Source organism: Engraulis encrasicolus, chromosome 18, assembly GCF_034702125.1.
Source record: "Engraulis encrasicolus isolate BLACKSEA-1 chromosome 18, IST_EnEncr_1.0, whole genome shotgun sequence".
In the NCBI taxonomy this organism is placed as follows: Eukaryota; Metazoa; Chordata; class Actinopteri; order Clupeiformes; family Engraulidae; genus Engraulis; species Engraulis encrasicolus.
Genome location: NC_085874.1, coordinates 46,438,369 through 46,462,691, shown reverse-complemented (window position 1 = coordinate 46,462,691; position 24,323 = coordinate 46,438,369). Strand labels below are relative to the sequence as shown.

The window sequence follows — 24,323 nt, the reverse complement described above, 5'->3', positions numbered from 1 at the left end:
GCTGCTGATACGTCTGTTGTGCAGGCCACAATTAATCACAAAAATAACACTCTTATGTCTTTGTGCTCCCTAATATGAATGTGCTGCAGCCCGTGTGGACCAGTCTGCCTTTCTACTACGCTACAACAAGGCTCTACGACACCATTTTGCCATTACAATCTTAGTCAGTAAATAGGCCTATAGGTCGCCCCAGCTAGCTGCAACTTCGAGCGTAGGTCGTGTGACGTTTCCAAGACGTTTCCAAGTGTGTTACTTTTCTAAGCTTGTGTGGTATCGGATGCGATACCATGTTACGGCTTGTTGGTTTGGGGTGCCTTGAAATTTTTCATAAATTGAAAGGGTGGCTCGCCTTAAAAAGGTTGAGAAACACTGGTCTACGGAGTCCAAGATAAAGCATATAAAAAGACATGCTGCTGATACGTCTGTTGTGCAGGCCACAATTAATCACAAAAATAACACTCTTAAGTTATGTCTTTGTGCTCCCTAATATGAATGTGCTGCCGGTGTGGACCAGTCTGCCTTTCTACTACGCTACAACCTCCTATTGCTTCTTCATGCATTTAAGCACTTGGGTTCGCAGTGATGGGCCACTGGATCCCGTTAGTTAAAATCCAGTGCCACATACAGTACTCAAAATGAGGATGGGTTTACCTGTCCAACTAATCCGAGTGACCATTCCACCTGGGTTTACCTGTCCATTTCAACCTGCTGTGTGATTGCTTTAATTGGACTGGTAAAGCCAGGTCATTTGGAATATGTGGCACTGGATTATAACTAATGAATGCAGGTTGCCAATCAACCGCCTCTGACACTGCACTGCAACTACCATACAGTCCTTCCCACCTACATTCACTGACTACATAAAACTTCTGTCATCAATGACGTCTTGCCCCGCATCACACGGCCACTAGCACAAGGAGAGGGTGGTAAGTTAGAGGCTCTCTCGCCCATTGTGACATACAGTGATCTACGTCATACACAGAGGAGACACACAGGGCCAGTCCCTCGTGCAGGAATGTAGGGGTTAGATTCCTTGATCAAGGGCAAGAGTAACACTTGGTTATTTACCCCGCCCATCCCCCACCCCACCCAAGCTGTCCTCCTACTGTGAGAATCAACCCAGTGACCCTGTCTGATCCCAATAACAACTCCCTGATCACTAGGCCACAGCAATGCACAGCCAAGCCAATGTGATCCCAACAACAACAACGCGCAAACCATTAGCCCACAGCATTGCAAGGATGCAAGGCCGAGTCTATGGGATCTCCACGCAAGGCCGAGCCTATGGGATCTCAATTAGGGGTCGACCCATACAGGTTTTTTAATGGCCAATGCGATACCGATTTTTTTTTCCCCCATCACCCTTAGCCGATACCCGATTTCCGATACCCGATATTTGGGGCCGATATGGGTTAAAAAAAAAAAAGATAAAAAAAATGTCAAATACTCCAGGTCTCAAGTTAAAAATAAACATTCATTAACATTATCAAATTGAGGTAGAACTTGTAACATTTAAACACCCACTCTAACGATCAAGTAATGTCTAACAATCAAGTAATAAAAAAATAAAGTGTCTTGGTGCTTTTAAAAAAACCCGAATGACATAAAATAATTAATATTGCGTATCGGCGAAAACCACACACGTATCGGCCGATACGATACACTTAAAAAAATTACATTACATTACATTACATTACAAAAAAATGCAAAAAAAATGCAAATATCGTTCCGATACCGATAGCAGCTCCCCAACCATTAAGCTTAGGCCATAGCAGTGCAGGTCCTAGCCTATGGGGATACCCAGAGCAAAACTCAGAGCACTTTCCTTTCCTGGCTACGAATACAACATGCTCCCCACACAGTGCACGGCAGTGTGATTGCACAACAACACAGAGAGAGAGAGAGGAATAGACAGAGCGGGGGCCCACGCCTCCTCCACACCTCCACTTCCTCAGGTGGCTTTGTGGCGGCCGGTGCTACAGTGTGAGCAGGGCTGGGGCTGGGCCAGAGGTTGACTTGACAGCCAGCTGTAGCCCTCTATCCATCTATCTACTGTATCTATCTATCCGCCTGTCGGAGCAGGAAGAGGAAATGGGTGCGAGCGAAAAGCCAGCGTGTGATTTGGCGTTCTCCGGGACTCGACCTCAGGCCTGAGTGCCAAAAGGGAACTGGGTGTGCCTTGAAAAGTCACCCCCTGGCCTGCACACACACACACGTACAGTACGCACGCGCGCGCACACACACACACACACACACACACACACACACACACACACACACGCACACGCACACGCGCACGCGCACGCGCACACACACACACACACACACACACACACTTAGCACTATTCTCACTTGGGGCCTATTGTTCAACACAACCCAAAACGCCAGTTTAACACTCCGCTTCACACACACACACAGTGAGAGAGAGAGAGAGAGAGAGAGAGAGAGAGAGAGAGAGAGAGAGAGAGAGAGAGAGAGAGAGAGGGAGAGAGAGAGAGAGACTGTTGCATTAAAAAAAAAAACTCTTTGGAGCAACAAATTACAAATGAAAAGGTTACTTGATAAAAGCGGAGAACTGCATAGCATGCCATGCACACTAAGGATATTTGCATGCAATAATGTGATCCAAGCCCTGCAGCTTATGAGAGCAACTCTCAGCATCCTTTTGCCCTGTTTAACTCACAACAGTCAAGTAGGCCTATTTCCCACCCTCCCAGTGTTTGTGTATAGTCTGTTCAAAAATGAGCTGTCAATGGAAAGACTGACACAGCGGCTGGCGAGATGCCTTTTTTGGGGAGGTGGGGGAGTGGGAACCAGTCGGCAGCCTCCTCCTCAGCCTGGAACATATCCTTCAACTTACATCATCATTATAAGGGACCTCTCAGAAATATCTCCTGTTCTCTCTCTCATAGCTACTATGCGTCATCCTCCTGCTGTAGCTGCCTGCTAGCTGCCTGCAGTGGGGAGACAAAGGGGTCCGTTGTCCCAGGGCCTGGGAAATAGGGGGCCCATATTTGGGTCCTTATTACATTGAATGTATTGGGTGGGGGGCCCTTTCAGGTGACTTTGTCCCGGGCCCGGCAAAAGCTTTCAGCGGCCCTGTAAGGAACCTCTCAAAAATATCTCCTGTTCACTCTCTCACAGCTAGTTCTATGAGTCATCCGCTATTGCTGTTAGCTGCACTGGGGAGAATTGGCTAATCATACTCATTTTGAGGAAGTCAAGTTCGCCTGGTGGTGAAATGAGGTCTGTCCGTTGTTATGGGGTAGACTACCACCATCCAGAAGACAGCAAGTCAAGTGTACTTTATTGTCAAACATCTACTGTAACAAGGTTAGCACAGAAGTTTGAAATTGCGTTGGACCAGTCTCCAATGTGCAGTTTAACTAAAAACATTTAAATAAGACATTGACAATAATCTCTCTCTCACTCACACGCGCACACATACACACACACACACCCTACGTATACATGAATTTACAATTCTGTCTCTGACACATTCATTCACAGCATACACACAGACTACACTCACACATGTGCAGTTTTTCAGCAGGTCTGAGATGCATGTAGGTCATACAAGAATATGCAACATTTACGCTGAAAAGGCATTAGGCCTACCTACTTTGTTATGGATTTGTTTTACTTTTTGAATTAAGTAGTGTTGCTCTTGGAGATTTACAGAAGATACACGCTTTGTCTGCTTAGTGTCAGTTCCAAAAGCAAAAAATAAACAAACAGGCAGTCAAATGCACCTACATCACAAGTTTTACATGTAATTTCCGTCAGCATTTAAGCCTGGACCCAGACAGGTTAGACCAGTCGCTGTGCCCAGGTGCCATCTCACATGTCATGTTTCTGTCCTAGGGACATGTAGCCTATGTTAAAATTGCTCAAATGTTTCCCAAAAAAGCCTTAGAGTTACGCACCGGTTACTGGTCTAATTTGTAAATGTCAAGAGGGGACGTCACGAAACTTATGATGGCTAGACAACTAGAGACCATGAAATCTTCAGGGAAGTAAAGATGATGTTGACGCGCACACGCGTATAACAAGCTTAACAGCTGTTGGATAGCATCATGCGAAAGAAGTACTTCGCGTTACAAAAAAACACACATCTGTTTGTTTGAGTAGTCCATAGGCTAGCTCGAGAGTAACAACTGATGTTTCATCTCCTCGGTCCATCTTAACTGCTTTCAGGTTCCCAAAGCGTTTTTTTCTCTCAACAAAGAACATTACAGGAAAAAAAACTTTCTGTCGTCCAATAAGAGTTAAGAACTATAACTGAAAACTGAACTAAAGCAATAGACTAAACCGCATAATGTGTTCAGATTGACAAAATCGTACCGACAGACATTGGTAAAGCGAGATACTTTGTTACTCACCAAACAATGGTTAAAGTTGTAGCGATGACAGCCCCAGATGTATCTCCCAAAAAGTAACTGTTGCATTTATGTTTCCGACTCGATTACTCCCCGTTTTAGCCCGTCAAGATCATAAAGTTACGAGAACAATCTTCGCAGTGATTGCACATTTACTTGGTCCAAATGACTGTCATACTCATCTAACCTCTCTCTCAAAAGTGCACGGCTTTTTTCAAATGTTCCCAGTGCGCATGCTCAGAGAAGTTTGTGGTTGCAGCGTCCCGTTTCGCTGGGTTCTTCAAGTAGGCTAGGCTGAAATCTTCGTGCATCCCTGTTGTCACACGACCAAAGGTGTCCTTTCCTTTGAAAGTAGCCTAAACTCCTGAAGTATGTATCCTCTTCCAACGTTATGCGTGAAGTCTAAAGACCAGACTGAATTGCAAATGGTGACAATGAAGTCGTTGGTATTCTTTTTTTTAATGAAAGAGGGTGAGTCACTTCCCCTTCACCTCCTCTCCTTCTTCTCCCTCCATCCAGTTCTGTGTCTCGAGTCGACTAATGTATGGATGCCCTTTAAAAACTCTAGCTGTCTAGTTGCCATAGCCTACAGGTCAGATTATTTTATTGGAGACAAGGGAATAAGTCTGGCTATGTGTATCTTGGCTCATTCTCCATCTGAATTTCACATCCCAGCAAATCCTTTCCTTGAATGTTGATATTAACTCAGCCTTAGAAAATACATTATCAAAAATAACAAAAAAACAAACAAATAAATAAATAAATAAATAATTAAATAAACAAATACATAAAATAAAAAAAAACTTCAAAACATGCCTTGCTTTCACACATCGAAAAACATCAATGCACTGTGGCCATCCTTTTCCACTAAGGTCCTCCAATTTGGTTTTGTAGTTTACTGTGTCTTATTTACATGAGCATTTAACTAGTATGGACACATCTATAAATCATAGAGGCGGGAGTGGAAAGTTTTCTGTCCTGCAGGTCATAACGGTGACAGGCATACATCACAGATTATATTTGATTAGCCTAAATTACCCAGGCTGCACTTGGTTGTCGGGATTTACACAACGCTGGCATTCTGTAGGCTTGTGTTGTGAGTCAGTCCACTCGGCACACACAATGTAGGGTGTGTGTGTGTGTGTGTGTGTGCGTGCGTGCGTGCGTGCGTGCGTGCGTGCGTTCGTGCGTGCGTGCATGTGTGCGCGCCGTGAATCCAGATGCAACCATTGGACCAGGCAGGCCTATGTCCAGAGGCGCTTCTTGCCACCAGGCAAGGCAGGCAGCCGCTTGGGGCACCCAGATAGTGAATAACAGCCCACACTGTACTACAGTATTGCAGATTTTGGTTCAAATGTTCCCTCTTTTGCATTTTTGCTTGGGGCCCCACCTGACCCTAGAATCGCCTCTGCCTATGTCTCAGAGTGGCATGATAAAATGCTGGCCATCCAAGCGTTTATGTTGCTGCTAAAACCTTGAACCAGATTGATCTGAGACGGCTGACATCATACATCAATACAGCTGCATTGGACTACTCTTCACCTTTCACACAGTTTCTGTTCATTCCTAATGTATATACTATAGCAGGCCTGCTTCACAAAAAGAAACTATGGGCCTACTTTTCTTCAGCCAGTGGCAGGGAAGCGGGGGGGGGGGGGGGGGGGGGGCAGGTCAGTTGTCCCGGGCTCATGGAGAGAGGGGGCCCAGAATTGGGTCCTCATTACATTGTATGCATTGGGTGGGGGGGCCCTTTCAGATGACATTGTCCTGGGCCCAGCCAAAGCTGTCAGAGGCCCTGGCTACAGGACATGACAGAATAGTTTGGCACAGTTGCGTGTGCTGCTCGTGCACCGAGCTACACAGGAAATAAATTTCACCAGTCAGAACTGATATCCATTTCACCCACAGGCAGGCAGAAGAGGGGGTGAACTGAACTTACTGTAACAACCAGGCAACAGTGTCTCAAGTCTGCTGATGTTAGGCTGCCCTCTAGTGGGAGGAATGAGTCCCTGCAATCTGACCTCCATTTCTGACTGGGAAACAGATGCTTTTGTTCTCACACACACGGCTAAAAGACTCTCCCGGGTCCAGCTGTACCGTCGTAGCCTAACTGTAAAACATCAGGAAGGCAAAGTATTGCAGACGCAAAGTATCGCAGGGGTAAAAGATGGTTTTATCATAGCAAACAAGATGTTTCATGGCTTTAACAAAATGACCGAATGCACAAAGATGAAATAAACAAATGGATGCAGAACGCTTATGAAAAGTTAAATGTCCCCACTGCTCTTAATGTGTATCATGTATCTCTCTACACTGGACTTCACCATCTCTATTGTTACACGAATGGAAACAGCTGTATTTACTGCTTCGACTTTTACACACTATTCTTATAAGGATGGAGATAATGTGTAGGTTAATTCAGATTTACTATCCTGAAATGACAATAGACATCATTCAGGAGTTGTTGGGGGTTTTACCATATCTATTCACACACCCCGATAGGCTTTCTTGAGTAGTCACAACCATGGAATTACATGCACGCACACGTGCGCACACACACACACACACACGCACGCGCGCACACACACACACACACACACACACACACACACACACACACACACACACACACACACACACACACACACACACACACACACACACACACACACACACACACACACACAGTAGACAGCATAATTGATACTCATAAAGGACACAATAGGCTGCATGTGTCTTTGGTAATATGATCTTATTCATATGACCCCACAAGAGGGGAGATGATATGAGGTTAAAAGTAACTTGCCATTTTTAAACAGCACAACTGGAGAGGAAAATGAAAGTCTCTCTGAACGCTACGCTGCCTGCCGTCTCCATAGACTGGGTGTTCCCTGTTGTTCTCAGTGCTACAGTAAGTGTTTGGCTTTGTTTGTGTGGTTGTATCACTGCTCTGTCATTATAGCATTTTTAGTACTTTGGGCCCTTTGCCTTCATTCAGATAGTGGAGAAAGAGAGGAAGGAATGTAGTGGGAGAGAGAGAGAGAGAGAGAAGAGGGGAAGGGAAATGGTCCAGACGTGGCCCAGACTCGGCCCAGACCTGGGCTTTCATACCCGTACCGGCACACTGTATTAATGCGCTGGACTACACCCCCATTATAATGTTATAATTTTTTATACAGGTCAGCAATGCAACAGTATAATGATGACACCTTCTGTTCAGGGCTGTTTCAAGTTATATGGGGGGCCCTGGGCAAATATAGACTTGGGGCCCCTTTTCTTCTTCCCTCGGGAGGGATTTCAATAACAGTAGGCCTATGATTGCACTTTCGTGGGTTGCGGTGGTAATCGTTAGGGAGTTGGACTGAATATCACAGGTTCGCAGGTTCAATCGGCCCTTACCTCACCCTACACCTCCATATATGGCTGAAGTGCACCTAACCCCATAATAATAATAATAATAATAATAATGATAATAGTAATAGATATAATAATACTACTACTGCTACTACTACTAATAATAATAGAAATAGATCACTTTCGAGGTGCTACTACAGTCACAACTGTCATGGCTGTCATTTCAATACATGTAGGCTACAGAACCAGTTATTATCAGGGGCCCCTATTTAGCGGGGGGCCCTGAGCATTTGCCTCGTCTGCTTATCTGGTTGTGACAGCCCTGCGTCTGCGTCCCCCGTCGTCACTGGTTTCCCAAGTTCCAGTGGAATTACAGTATCTTTGCACGGTATAAAGTCATTTTCCTCTTCTCACAACATCATTCATAGAGTCTGTCACTGGAGTCTCAGCATGGGGAAAGCATATACTACTCCAAAAGCCCTGTTCCCACCAAAGCAGTGTGGTTTGGCGGAGAAGGTGGGTTTGAGGAGAAAGACGGTAAGGTTGGTCCAGATCTCTGAGGGCAGATTTTTTATCAGAATCAGCAGCACATATACTGTATGTATACACACACAGAGGTTGTACAAAATAACTGAGACACACACCTGTCATTTTACTGTGGGAAGTGTCATGGCTCAAGAGGACCAGCCTGTTGGCCAATCTTCATTAATTGCACATTGCACCAGTAATTGAACCTTCACACGTCACTTTACTGGTGCAATGTGCAATTAATGAAGATTGGCCAACAGACTGGTCCTCTTGAGCCATGAAACTTCCCACACTAAAATGACAGGTGTTTCAGTTATTTTGTCCAACCCCTGTCCATAGTCTATATATATACTGTATATACAATCTTATTTCAAGATGTTATGCTGCCCAGTCCCTTCTTTGGCTGCAAAAGTCACTGTACTTTGGTCAGTCCTGTAAATACTAGTTTATTACTTTGTAAATATTCATGAAAAGATCAAATGTGAGACTTGGGAGTATATTTGCAATGGGCAGCAAAGTTGTGATGCTTACAGTAAATCTGGCCGTAATTCTACTCTACCATTAATGGTTCATAAAGAATCAGTTTAGGAGCCAATATACAAGGTATATATACATGTGTGTTGGGGGGGTTGTATATGTCCCTTTACACAAAGTACATGTTTTTAAAAGCTACAATGTGAAACTTATGATTGTTAAGGATCTCAACTTGTGACACATTCAAAGTTTTATTTCGTAAAGAGAAGCATTCCCTGTATAATGTGATGTAAATTGTTTTTTTTTGTTTTGTTTCCAAACCACACATAAAATATTCCATGTCAGAGCGTTTTCCTCGTCCCAGTGCTCTAATAGCTGTGGTGTCCAACAGGAAACAGATACAGTATACTTTATTTACCCCAAAAGGAAATGAAGGAATTTAATATTGTTCTTTCTTTTCATGCTGCCTATCAGAATAGTGCCTATAGGCAGCCAAAGGAGTCTTGAGTTCAGTGTCAAACACTATTTACTTAACTGATTTATGCTTTGTTATCTTAGGTATGTGTCGTCAACACTTTGCAACAGTTCACACAGGTCACTTTAGTTTGGAATAGGGTTACACCGTTACAGGGTCAGGACTAGGACTCAGGGCCGGATTAAGATGGTCTGGGGCCCCTAGCCTAGGCTAACAGGTTGCTGTGGGCCCCCCGGCAGGCACATTTTCTGACAAATTTACATAGACACTGTCATAATTACAAGCGAGGAATTAAGGATGACATGTCTACCAACTGTGCTCAACGTGGCGCATGCTTTTTCCCCCCAATATTGCATCCTGTCACAATTCTGCATTTTTAAAAAACTTTTGGGGGGGCACTGTGGCGCAGCGCGCTAAGCCCCCCACAATAGGGCTTGCATGCCCACGGGGACCCCGGTTCGAGTTCGGCCGGGGTCATTTCCCGATCCCACCCGTCTCTCTGTCCCACTCGCTTCCTGTCACCATCTCAGACTGTCCTATTAAATAAAGGCATAAAAGCCCCAAAAATATATTAAAAAAAAAAAAAAAAAACTTTTGTCCAGTCAGGGGCCCTGTCTAGGACTGACGGCCTGGTCCAGCACATGGCAAGTGAGGGTGCTCAGGGTTCAACATAAGCAGGGCCGCTGACAGTTTTTACCAGGCCCGGGACAAAGTCATCCGAAAGGCCTCCCCAACCAATGCTTGCAATCTGATAAGGCCCGGGATAACGCGGATCCCTTTGTAACCCTAGGGTTGTGGGTGTGTTCTGACTAACATGCCTACGAACCTGGCTCTTTGGAGTAGTGGTCAGAGCCCCAGTTTACTACTCCAGAAAGCCTGGGCTCGATTCCCAGCTGGGCAACTCTACTCCCCTTCGCTACAAGCACATTGAGTTGCACCTGTGTATGAAATGCGTTATACAAATAAACTTGCCTTGCCTGCCTTTCCTTGAATGAATCTGCTCCATGAAAAACTGAAAGAAAAGTCCACGACACCAAGCTCCCGTTGCTCTTTTTTTAATGTAACATTTCGTGCAGCATGCCCTTCATCAGTTTTTCATGGTATTTTTGCTGGTCCTGCACCCAATCGGATGTGCGTGTTTTTCTCTTTTTCACTACATGAATCTGCTGCATTCATAACTCTGTTTGTGTCTCTTGCCCGCTCTGCCTGTCTGATGATCTGCTGGGGTCTCGATCTGTCCATCTACCTCCATGTCTTCCATCTCTTCATCTCTTCCTGCCTTCCCGCTCCCTTTGCCTCTCAGGCCATTACTCTCTATCACTATCACTCTGTCTCACTCTGTCCATCAGTCTCTATCCGTCTATCCGTCTATCCATCTATCCGTCTGTCCATCTCTGTCTCTCTCTGTCTCTGTCTCTGTCTCTCTCTCTCTCTCTCTCTCTCTCTCTCTCTCTCTCTCTCTCTCTCTCACACACACACACACACACACACAGTGATTCATGGCATGTGCCATAGCTAAGTAGCATCACAGAGCAGCCAAAAACTCAAAAGTGAAAACGTGTCAGCAGTCACTGTGCATAGTCCAGAGTAAAAGCCAGGGTCAAGTATCCATTGAAGAAAAAAGATGGGGGATGCCATCATCATGGTGTTCTTCCTCGTCATCTCTTTGAGGTAAGTGATTCATAAAATTGTCATTATCTATCTTTCATATTTTACTACTGTACTCTCAATCAGATGTTCATCAAATGTCGCAAACGTACCTTTCATCTGCAACAGCGCAATAAGCCTGCTATCAGGAGAACTCTGACCCCCCCCACTCACACACACACACACACACAGACACACACCGCACGCACACACATACGCACACACACATGCGCGCATGCACGCACGCTTGCACGCAATACCCCTACACGTACACACGTGCGCAGACACACACACACACACACACACACACACACACACACACACACACACACACACACACACACACACACACACATACCGCATGCACGCACATACGCACACACACATGCGCGCATGCACACACGCTTGCACGCAATACCCCTACGCGTACACACGTGCGCAGACACACACGCGCGCAGACACACACGCACGCACCCACGCACGCACACACGCACGCACGCACGCACGCACACACGCACACATTTTACTTTTTTATTTGGAATGGCAGATAGACGTATACGTACCATACCACAAGCCAAACTTTATAGGAGTTTTACGCAAAACTAAAAGATTCTGCTCACTGAGTGTCCCGATACATGTGACCAGGGCCGGATTAACGCGCAGGCTAGATATGGCTGCAGCCTAGGGGCCCCCACCTGCCAGGGAACCCCTGATTGGCCAGAAGTGGAAAAAAGAGCCGAATTTTGACCCAATGCAACATTGAAAAATGTATCTATGCGTTCAGTACAGTTGGTAGACAAGTTGCCCTCAATTCCTAGCTCATAATTATGACATTGTCTATGTCAGTGGTTCTCAAAATTTTTGTGTGAAGTACCACCTGAGAATATATTGACCTCTCCGAGTACCACCTTGACAAACAACATTAGAATATCGCAGCAAAGGCCTTACATATTCACTTTTGCCAGTCAATACAGGAGAGGTTCATAATAGCATCAACTGCTACGGTCACATTCAATGCAAGATTGTTTTTAAATTTCTTGCTTGCCTAGTATTATTCTGCATTATGTTTTCAGATTCATACAATTCAATATTACAAAATGTGAGACCAAAGAGACATTTTCAACAACAACAACCTGATCAGCCTTCAAATCAATGCAAAAAGAATAATTCTTCCAAGTACCACCAGAGATGTCTCAAGTACCACCAGTGGTACACTTACCACAGTTTGAGCACCACTGGTCTAGGTAATTTTCCTGGAATATTGGCCTTTCAGGGGCCCCCACAACAACCTGTAGCCTAGGGGCAATGTTAATCCGGCCCTGCATGTGGCAGCAAGTCTCCGAATGAAGAGGCTTCCAATCATACTGGATACTGAGCAGAATTTGGTCAATTTTTAAGCCTGGTGTTTACAGAGTCCACAGATCTATAAGCCACACACACACACACACACACACACACACACACACACACACACACACACACACACACACACACACACACACACACACACACACACACACACACACACACACACACACACACACACACACACACACACACACACACACACACACACACACACACACACACACACACACACACATTTTATGTACATGGCCCAAACTATCAAAGATTAATGCTGTTGTTTTACAGGAGTAGCCACCGTTATTTTTAGTGCATTGCACAATCTTTGGTATTTTGGTATTTTGGAGGAATAGCAGGTATCCATGTAGCTGTTTAAACAGCAACCAATGTGGATTATGGAGGATAGGATAATGGATTTATTCTGTTCTCTGATTAATGTCAGATCTCTCTTTCTCTCTTTCTCTCTCTCTCTCTCTCTCTCTCTCTCTCTCTCTCTCTCTCTCTCTCTCTCTCTCTCTCTCTTCTCTCTCTCTCTCTCACACACACACACACACACACACACACACACACACACACACACACACTCACACACACACACAAACACACACACACACACACATACACACACACACACACACACACACACACACACACACACACACACACACACACACACACAAACAAACACTCCTATAAATGGTCGGATGTAAGCGCCTCAGCCTCTTACCATCCCAGGACTCAGACCAAGGACCGTCTCCACCTCTCTCTCGATCTCGCTCTCCCTCTGTCTTGCACTCTTCCTTTCTCACACCCACACACACACACACACAGTACGCTAAAATGCCTGCAGACTACAATGGGAAATGGGAAATGGTCAAGAATGACAACTTTGAAGACGTGATGAAAGCCTTGGGTGAGTACAGTACATTTTTATGAACTTCGATAAATAGAGTGCTCTTGTTCGTTTTATAAACCCGTTTTTTTTAATATAATAAACCTCGTTTTAGAAACCCGAAGAGCTGCCTTACAGTAGCCTACCTATAAAGACCATTCTTGTGTACAAACACTTACGTATTATAGTCTTTCATGCACATGTAGTCTTGTATTATTTTATAACTGTCAAGCTGTGCTTTCCCGTGTTTTCAGGTGATTTGTGTTTTGTTTTATCGTGACAGGGAGAGGTCTCTATGTGCAGGCAGAGTGAAATGTACTTTGTGCTCAATCCATAATAGCAGTTTATGACCCCAGTTGTTTATCTACTGGAGTCTGCATGGGGTATTCAAAATATATGAAATCTGCTTACACGTTTCTGTCATACAAAGGCAAAGTGCAGTAACTACATATTGTGTCAAAATTTTGTTTGGACTGAAAATGGTCTTCATTGCATCCTGTAAAAAAAAGCCTTACGGTCCAAATGTGTCCCATTTCAGATATATTACAATGTCAAATTCGCACTAACTACAATATCCAACCTAATACAGAGGTTTTGAAGGCCTTTTTCACATTTTCAATGTGGTGTGTACTAGTTATTAGGGATATAAATAAAATTGAAATGTATCGATGTATCGGAAGTATTTAATCAAATCGCATCGTATCGTGGGGCATTCTTAAGAATCGAAAAGAATCGAATCACTGGCCCCTGTGCATTGCCCTAGCTCCATAACACAATAGTAGTGGAAAAGTAATTGGAAAAAAATTGAATCGAACCGAATCGCATGGTATCGTGGGGAATTCTTAAAACCCCTTAAGACGCGGCTTTATAGATGTGTTGTTACCAGTATGGTAATGACCAAGTCGTGGTGCATTACTAAAGGGACTGTGTTGTGTCATAGTATTGTAGTGCTATGGTAGTTATATTTCAATGGCTATTACAGCGTACCACTGGAGGTACGGCGCGCATTAAGAGGCTACGTATCGAAAAAAAATCGAATCCCCGATTTAAGAAATCGATACTGTATCGTATCGTCATGAAGGCTGTGATTTACACCCCTACTAGTTACTGCACAGAGTTGATAGACTGAACAGTCCTCTCATCAATGAACCAACATCCCACTTGTTGACATTCCAACCAATTCTGGCCAATTCTTTTGTCATGTATTTCAGTATTGGGACCTATAATGCACCTATACATGCCATGCTATCTGAATGACACTGAGTATAGTAGTTTTCCTGTAATTCATTTATGTTACTGCTAGTGTGATCATGTTAGGTAATAGCAGACAGGGACGCATTGAATGACTATTGTGCATGAACGTGCTACACAAATACTAATGTACAAATTCTATTGCTATTACTTTGTAAACATTAAGTATTGATACAATGATAGTAAGGGCTGCATGGTGTGCCTTAACAATGTTTTTGTCAGTGAATGTCAAGAAATTAGACATTTGTTCTGCAAAATATGAAATGAATACACTTGGACAGAACAAGTTGTCAGAGAACTTGCTCCCTTTGCAGTCTATAGCCTCACTCTCCATGTGCAAGGCACGGTTAGCTTTTATTAAGCATAAAGGGACAAAAAACAATTTCACTTCTGTCTGGACAGTCAGACAGTCGGATGGAAAGGAGAAATACATAGTGTATCACAAGATGGAATGGTCACTCAGTCAGCAAGAAACAAAAATGACACATGACCTAGCATGTGTTACAGTAATTAGTGATAAAACCTTAGCAAAGCTTATATTAACAACAGTCATTATAATAAAATCCACAACAGTGACGCCTGTGTGTTTCTCCGCATCTGCGTTGAGAAATACGAGAGCATGTTAGTTCACAGGTGAAAGGCCAGAGTCCTAGTCAGATCTAGGACTCTTATCTGTGAGATAATGTGTGTGTCTATTTCTGTGTGTGTGTGTGTGTGTGTGTGTGTGTGTGTGTGTGTGTGTGTGTGTGTGTGTGTGTGTGTGTGTGTGTGTGTGTGTGTGTGTGTGTGTGTGTGTGTGTGTGTGTGTGTGTGTGTGTGTATGTGTGTGTATGTGTGTGTGTGTGTGTGTGTGTAGGACGCTTATCAATGAGATAATGTGTGTGTCCATCTGTGTGTGTGTGTGTGTGTGTGTGTGTGTGTGTGTGTGTGTGTGTGTGTGTGTGTGTGTGTGTGTGTGTGTGTGTGTGTGTGTGTGTGTGTGTGTGTGTGTGTGTGTGTGTGTGTGTGTGTGTGTGTGTGTGTGTGCGTGTGTGTGTGTGTTCAAGTAATTGAGCGTGTTCTTACTTAATTCATTGTGCTTGCAAAATCCAGTTGGAATGAATGTTGAGATGTTTGAATGTTGAGAGATGGCAGGTAAGGCCTGGTAGGAGTTTACTAGTCCCAAAAGGTAACACTTTAGTTTAGGGATACATCTATTAGCACTAACACATAGGCTACAATATTAATTCCTGTGTAAGTGATTTGTAAGGCATGTACTAAGCAAAATCAGACAGTTGTTAAGCATTCACAAATGTCCTATTCATGCCCAATTAGGGATTTATTACTAATATGACCTTTGCAAGGGCCAGTAAGCCTATATTTGTATAGTTACTTACACAGGCATTAATATTGTTTGTATTAGTGTTAATAGATGTATCCCTAAAATAAAGTGTCACCTTGCAAATATTTGATTAATATTTAAATAAATGAGAGTTGATGCAACATCTTCTAGATTGGCTTTGATCTCAGTGTGCCCTCTAAAAGTTGAATTAACACTGTGTTTTACTGTATAGAGCATTGGTCTCTGACATTTCGCCCGCCGTGAGGTCAGAACAAATGAAAACATAAATGTGTGTGATTTTCGATCAGTAAAACGTCAGAGGGTCATATCTCTCTAAAGCACTCACAGAGAGTTAGCTCTTATGCTAACAGTCTCATAACAGACATTGAGAAGAAGGGAAAATGGAAAAGCAAAAATCTGTTCTCTGTCCAGACTTCTAACTTGTTTCTCGTTGGGTTGGGGCGTTGGTTTGGCCCTCAGCCTCACTAGCTCTACACCAGAGGTTCTCAAAGTGTGGCCCAGGGACCACTGCTGGTCCGTGACAGAGCGCAGGTGGTCCGCGAGGGCATCCCTACTTTTCCAAGACACTACTCTACACAATAAAAAATAAAATGGAGACCACTGGTATACAGTACAGGTACTCGGTTTTACATCATTAATTTTTATTACCTGTACTGGCCATGAAATAGCCACAGTTGCATATTTGGCCATAACTGTAAACAAACAAACAAACAGGTACTAGGTGCGCATACTGTGTAGTACTAACATTCGTAGCCCCATAATACACACCGTTCCACCAGTGGCACGCTGTAATAGTCGCTGAACAGTTAACTACTATAGTGCTACACTGATATCACATAACACAGGGCCTTTAGTAATGCACTACTATGAATTGGTCATTGCCATTCTGGTAACAGAACCTTTATAACAGAGACCTTAACGCAGGGGTGGGGAACCTTTTTCCTTTGAGGGGCCACTTCAAATTCCTCCAAGGGTCATAAAAGTCCTCCAAGGGCCACGCTATGAACACAAACCAGGATTCCCCCNTGCAAATTAGGACTATATTGAAGGTAGACACCTTTTAAACAGTCCCCACCTTCTCTAGGTCCCCTGAATATAACTTAATTGCAATGGACATGTAATTTCTAAGATTCCTTTACAAAAGATGTCATATTTCATGCGAAGCTGCACAACATTAAAATTATATCGGATAAAACGGGCAGATAAAACGGGCTAAAAAAAAAACCGGGGGGGGGGGGGGGGGTGTAGTGAGAGAGAGAGAACATGTGTGTATGTGAGATAATGTGTGGTAGTACTCAAGATATACCTTTACTGTAATGTTCAACTATATGTCTTACTATTGTCTTGTTATTATAATGTCTTTGTGCATGTTTTGTATTCGTGTATTTATGTAAGCTGACAGACACCTTAATTTCCTTCGGGATAAGTACTTTACTCTACTCTACTCTACTCTACAAACGGCCCTCGAGACAGAGGTTCCCCATCCCTGCCTTAACGGGTTAACTGTGTGCTTTGTTGGCAGACATCGACTTTGCCACACGCAAGATCGCCGTCCACCTCACCCAGACCAAGGTCATGGTCCAGGACGGCGACCGCTTCGAGACCAAGACGCTCAGCACCTTCCGCAACTACGAGGTCAACTTCACCGTGGGGGAGGAGTTCGAGGAGTACACCAAGGGCTTGGACAACAGGACAGTCAAGGTACTGTAGCCTGATTATTTTGAAACAACCATTCTGCCAGGAAGAATGTGCTGTTTTGTCATCTGAGAACATTAAGAGCTTTATCCACAACTACCGCAAACAATTTAGAACGGTCCTTGATGTTAAACAGGGCCATATTCAGCATCAGAAACTAGGGTATGTAAACTTTTGAGCAGGGTCATTTGGGTAGTTTGGGTTGTGATCATGCTTTTGAAAGAGTAAACACAGAAGATTGCTAATAAATGTCTTAAGCCAGTCACTAGCAATGAGTGAAAAAAAAAGGTTTTGTGTAATCCTTCATATTTTGTGAGAAATCGCAGAGAAAGCGTATATTCTGCTGGGGTATGTAAACATATGAGCACCACTGTATCTACAGACAACACAAATACATATATACTTGGTCATTGACATTCTAGTAAATTTATAGCGCCGTGTTTTAATGGGGTTGGGATGGGGAGGGTGTTGAGAGGAGACAAGAAAGTAGTGGAAGACTTAGAGATAGGGACAGATCAGGGCCCCTGTATGCTTCATTATTTTAATGTCCTTGACACATGCATAGTCCATGTAGATATTCTACCACAGGGGTTCCCAAACTTTTTTCCCCCTGCGCACCCCCTTGTACATTTCAATGTGGTTTGCGCACCCCCTAAGCGAAATTTTGGTGGACTGATGGCCACGCAAGTATAGATTCACTGCTCTTTCACTGCACATTGTGCACAGTCATTTTGGGGAATCCTCTTTTCCAATAGTCTTAAACTACTAGTTAAACTAAACTTCAGATGGACCCTTCCAGCATACAATGCATGCACCATACAATTAAAAACTACTTAATGTTCTTTAATGCTGGATAAAAACTCACATAGGCTATCCGCCATTGCTCTATTCAGCTCGTGCACTCCCTTTTGGCAGGTCGCGCATCCCCAGGGGTGCACGCACCCCAGTTTGGTAAACCCTGTTCTACCACATCTCTATACAGCTGCATATGAGTGGGTTGTGGCTGGCAGTCTATACAGTAAGTGGCTACGGCCACATACTGTGACAGTGTTTTAACCCAGGGCTCTAATCAAGACTACAGCATAACCCTGTGACTATAGCAGGGTAGCATGAGTATGACCGTGTTTTACTGAATGAAGGAATGAACCAGATGAAGTCTAGCGTCACCTGTTGGAATGACCAAACATTATGGAAATATTTTACTCATTGCAATGCACTGATGGGAGTCTACCGTAGTATCACCTGTGACTGTACGTAAACAAGACACTGTGAAAATGCTTTACCTACTGTATGTAGGGCCCCAAGAAGAAAATCTAGTGTCTAACCTCTGACTATGACCAGACAGTGTGACGATGATTTAACTAGATTTTAGGAACTTATAATGATTGCAATTAAATTTTAAACAAAAATTGTGCCAAAGGTCGTTCAAAGTTGCACTGTGAGTGATTTCACTGGCACATGAGGCCATTGCGGCAATGGCTCCATAAAGGAGTGTATGATTAGATTACTCTAAACTACTTTGGAGATTAGATAAAAACACGCTTAGCGCTTAGCACTCGGATGAAACCAATGTACTATATTCACACAGCATGCAGAATAGAATAGAATGTGAACATCACCAAAAGAGGATGTGAACACACACATATAGTATTTATATATAGCTTCTGTTTTTTATGCGAATGACGTTGAACATTGAGTTCAATAATTCTCTATGCACAAAGGAAGGCTTGTTCATAAGGATAACCACAGAGGGTGCATACCAATCTTTGTCCTCCTGTCCTTTCCTGCAGGGACGGACTTTCCCTTAGGCAAACCTAAGCAATTGCCCAGGGCCCAGACCATATCTGTCCTTCATAGAGCTTGAAAGTCCCGCCCCTTAATTCCGCATTTCAGGGGACCTAAGCTGACCATCTAACAACTTGGTAGCGAGTAAATATTTTCCGATCTCAGTCATTACATGCGCTGGGCAACAAATATGCTGTTTAAGAGGCTAGATAAAGATTATTCATGTAGAAGTATCAATGTTTTGTTCCGAGGCCGTCTGCATGAAACATGTGAAGAAACACACCTTTCGAAAAAAGTTTAGGCGTTCATACGAAAAATTTAACAAAAATATCAGAAACAACATATGTGGAGCTCATGGCACAACTCGAAGGGGATGGAAATATAATTTTAATACCGCCATTGAATTACATGCTATGATTTAAAAACGCCGTTGAGGTCCCATGAAATCTGGGGAAGTGACGTCACTTTCAAGCTCTATAGGCCAGATCTTAATTTGTCACTTACGTAATGTAGTCGAGGACATATATGAGACAAAACACTAAAATAGCACCCAAACACAGAAGTTTACAGAATGACATTTCAGGGCCCCATCTTGATATTTCGCCTAGGGCCCCAAAACGGCTAGATGCGCCCCTGCTTTCCTGTGACCTCTGGGCTTTGTGACACGTGGCTTGACGTCATCAAAGATCTGAGGTTTTTTTTTAATTCAACATCTCACATACAATGGAGGAGGTGGACTGCACACCTTGAATCTTTGTTTGCAGGTGCAGCTATCTCAATGGAAATCACTTGAAAATTATAGAAGAAGCACAACACTGAAGCACGTTTACGTACGTGATCTTACTCTACAAGGAAACTCTTTGTTGACACAGAGGCAAGTGGTCAGAGACCACGGGGGAGGGCAGGCAGCAGGACTAAGACTTGACTTGAAACACACTGTATCAATGTATTCACACTGCATGCACAAGTATACCGTACATGACTGAAAATAGATGTAAGTGCAATGCTCATAAACTCTTGAGTGAATTCAAATTCAATTCAAATATTGGGATTAATAGGGTTACTCTTTAGTGCAAAAGGGACGGGCTGTTAGTAAATCTGTAAATGTTGTTTTTGAGTTTGTGTGCATGTGTGAATTTGTGTAAGTGATTTATGTGCTTGTGTGTGTGTGTGTGTGTGTGTGTGTGTGTGTGTGTGTGTGTGTGTGTGCTTGTGTGTGTGTGTGTGTGTGTGTGTGTGTGTGTGTGTGTGTGTGTGTGTGTGTGTGTGTGCGTGTGTGTGTGCTTGTGTGTGTGTGTGTGTGTGTGTGTGTGTGTGTGTGTGTGTGTGTGTGTGTGTGTGTGTGTGTGTGTGTGTGTGTGTGTGTGTGTCTGTCTGTCTGTCTGTCTGTCTGTCTGTCTGTCTGTGTGTGTGTGTGTGTGTGTGTGTGTGTGTGTGTGTGTGTGTGTGTGTGTGTGTGTGTGTGTGTGTGTGTGTGTGTGTGTGTGTGTGTACGTACGTACAGACACTAGTGCAGTGGGATGGGGATAAACTGGTGGCGGTGCAAAAGGGTGAGAAGCCCAACCGGGGCTGGAAGCACTGGATCGAGGGCGACCTGCTCTATCTGGTAGGTCAACTCATCTGTCAATCACTCCAAGTGGCCAATCACGGTCACTGACACACACCTCAGCCCAGATGTTAACTTACCACTCTCAAGTACAAACCCCAACTCCATACAGTAGAAGTTGGGACACAAGGTAAATTGTGAATAATAACAAAAGACTGCCATTTTCAAAATGTCTGATTCTTACATTAGATGGAGAACGGCACAAAGAAACATATCAGCCATCGAAACTGACCAAAATTATTGTTTTGGGGGATATTCATGAATATGTAAAAACAACACGTCTCAAAAGAGTTGGGACGGGGACAATAAAAGGCAGCAAATGTCGAGGAAGACTTAAAACAAAACAAAAGACAACACTTAACAGTTAAATACATTAACCGATGAGATGATTTTATATAAAAAACAGTGTTAATTCCTATCTTGGACATGATTTCACCAGCTTAAATGGTGGGTGTATTCCTTGTCATTTTTTGCCGTGTTTTCCTTTCTGTAGTGCTTACAGTGTGAGAGGTCTTGACCAAAAGCCCACCATTTTATCACCTGCTGGTCCTTATGATGGAGTCAAACTGTTAAAACATAGTAGAGAATGCAATTTGACCTTACTATGTGGCAGTAATCGAAGATCTCCCTTCAAAATATAATGCATGAGTGGCTTTTCATGCTGTTTAAACCCCATTTATACCATTCAGCACTGTATTTAACTCTACAGATGAGTGAGAACATCTTAACCAATGCACTACTGCACCCGCATGCCATCATGGAGGCTGACTTTTGAAGTTAGCACTAACACAAGTTGGATGGTCCATTTTCACTGTAGCACAGGATGTGCAATGCTCTATTATTGTCAAAAAGAATTGACTTCAACAACTTCTGCTGACTTCTGTAAGCAAAGGACAGTTTCCCATGTCTTCTGGGTCTATTTCAAGTGAGCTCAGGTGCATAGGAGAATGTTACACCCCTGTATCATTTGCACGCATGAAGCATTCTTAATATGGTCAATTTTCAATAGCTCTACAGCTCTACAGACTACAGCCAATATATGAAGACTTCAGATGCAAAACCCCCTTTTCAGAAAAGTGCCTTTTCAGAAAATAATCTTAAGTATTTTTTATTTAATACAAAGCTATCAAAATTACATATTTTTTATTTTATTTATGTAATATAACTATTTATATGTATTATCAAGTACATGAATGTAAACCAAACCAACAGCAGGGTTCTCTAAAAATATGGTAATTATTCCCTTTGCATCTTTAATTCTGAGACTCAGCCTCTCTGTGATGATCTTATACCTGGACACCTATATTGTATGTCAGTACAATTAATTTTGAAATGTTCTTCTTTGTTGTTTTATCTTATTTGAATGCTTACTAAATTTCACTGATCCCTGTCCCAACTTATTTGAAACGTGTTGCATTTATTAAATTAGAAATGAGTACATATGTCCCCCAAAACAATATTTTTTCTCAGTTTTAACACTTAATATGTTGTCTTTCCACTATTCTCCATCTAATGAATAGATTGAATGTTTTGAAAATTATAGCATTTTGATTTTGTTCACTATTTACCAAACGTCCCAACTTCACCGGAGTTGAGGTTTGTAGAACACACAAACATGCAAGCACACAGTTACAACAACGCATGCACGCACACACACGTGCACACACACGTGCACACACACACACACACACACACACACACACACACACACACACACACACACACACACACACACACACACACACACACACACACACACACACACACACACACACACACACAGCTATTATTTTTTGTTTTTCAATGACACTGTAATACATCCTATTACAGTTTCTCTCAATTGGTTTTGTAGTTGTACATTTCTCGAACCTGTCTCGCAATTTGCAAAACATAATATTAATTTCCAAAATGGCTTTAACAAATGGCAAAACGCCGTGGACGACCTGCAAAACCAAGTCTCTAGCCTTTCAAAAGCAAGTTTTCGTGTCAATGAACGTGTCAGTGCCAGCAGAATGGTTAGTCATTGTGTAATAGAGTATGGACAAGCTAGTCAAATCAATTTGTCATGCTGTCAATTGACTTGTACACTCTTGAGGATCTTTTCTGAAGCGAAATGTTGTTTGGATTGGATGGAAAATGTTGTAAATTCTACTTTATATTAGATTGATCAGATAAGATTGTACTTAATATACATTTAGAGTGTGACCTATTTATTGCAGGCTTTCTCATTGTAAAATACAAAAAAATAGCCAACTCTGGTTGAGGTGTCAAAATGTGCCCTCTACCACCCCTTTTTACTACCATGTGAAAAAATAAAGAACTCTAAAGCAAAATAAATTTGAAACAATACACTGATACTGTATAAAGTACACTTACTGTCTTGTGAAATTCTAGGGAAATATTGTAATTTTGTGTGGAGCATGATTATAAAGGGCACATGAGGCATAGAGTAATGTAATGCAGTACAGTGCCTTTTGTTGTATTGCATGCTTGTTTTCTCTATCCCTTCTATTGCCGTCGATCAGAGAAAGTCAATATTTACCTGTGAGCAATTTACCAATTGAGATCACATTTATAGACAAAAATCCAATGGAAATTATACAGCGCTTGGCCCATTATGACAGCTTGGTAAATCATATGAAAAAACTGAGATTTGTACACAACCATTGCATGGTGGACGAAAGCATTTGCTATGCTGAAAACAATGAGAAACAAATTTTTATCATGTGCACAGGTAACACCAGGAAGTTACAATTGAACAAAAAGTTTTGAGAATTATTATTCTGTTGTGAGAAATGTACAAAACCAATTGAGAAAAACTGTAAATGTGCATATTTATGTGTTTATTATTTTTATAGGAAATTACAGTGGGCGATAAGACGTGTCTCCAAGTGTTCAAGAAGAAAAACGAATAACATTGCTCTGAGGACCCACCGAATCCAACCCTGTTAACAATGTACATTCATGCCTGACTCCAATAAATTAATACATTTGTAAAAAGAAATCCAAAACAGATCCCTCATCTTTGGCTCGTCATAGGCCTATTTTTAGTTAAAACATAAAATGTTGAGTCATGCAAGTGTAAATGGCCTGACTATCAGGGTTGCCAGATGAAGCTGATGATTTCCAAAAATGCTCAAAACCCGCCTGGCAGCACTAAATCCCGCCCAATTCTATTGATTTCTATGGGCAAATATTGGGCGTTTTTTCCTGCTAAATGCCATGTCCGTAAAACACACATTTTGCCCTCAGACGGCCATCCTGAGCAGCCCAATTGGACGGAAAATCGCCCAATCTGGCAACACTGCTGACCATCCTTGATGTTGATTATCATTGAAAGTGACATTTATTGACTGCAAAACGCATATTAACATGACTATGTGATTCTTTTTATGATAACTTGTTATTGAAAATGTAAAACACTGTGATGTAGAGCAGTCGTTCCCAACCTATGGGTCGGGACCCCCCTTATGGGTCGCCAAAGATCCACAGGGGGTCGCGGAGCCCTCTTGATTTTAAGGGGTTTCATT

At 42.8% G+C, this 24,323-nt stretch overlaps 2 protein-coding genes across 2 annotated transcripts in view; one reads left to right on the top strand and one right to left on the bottom strand.

The window, feature by feature from the left end:
- Nucleotides 1–4,605, bottom strand: part of LOC134468266 (pleckstrin homology domain-containing family G member 3) — a 164,682-nt gene extending 160,077 nt beyond the window's left edge. Inside the window, exon 1 of the mRNA XM_063222209.1 lies at nucleotides 4,383–4,605. The gene's annotated coding sequence lies outside the window, so the exon portion shown is untranslated. The remainder of the gene's footprint in view (nucleotides 1–4,382) is intronic.
- Nucleotides 4,606–12,941: 8,336 nt separating this feature from the next.
- On the top strand, nucleotides 12,942–23,804 carry rbp2a (retinol binding protein 2a, cellular). Its single transcript, XM_063223711.1, has 4 exons — nucleotides 12,942–13,135; nucleotides 17,230–17,408; nucleotides 20,692–20,793; nucleotides 23,652–23,804. The coding sequence occupies exons 1-4, from the start codon at nucleotides 13,063–13,065 to the stop codon at nucleotides 23,706–23,708; spliced, it is 411 nt and encodes a 136-aa protein (XP_063079781.1). The 5' UTR covers nucleotides 12,942–13,062; the 3' UTR covers nucleotides 23,709–23,804.
- Nucleotides 23,805–24,323: the final 519 nt, after the last annotated feature.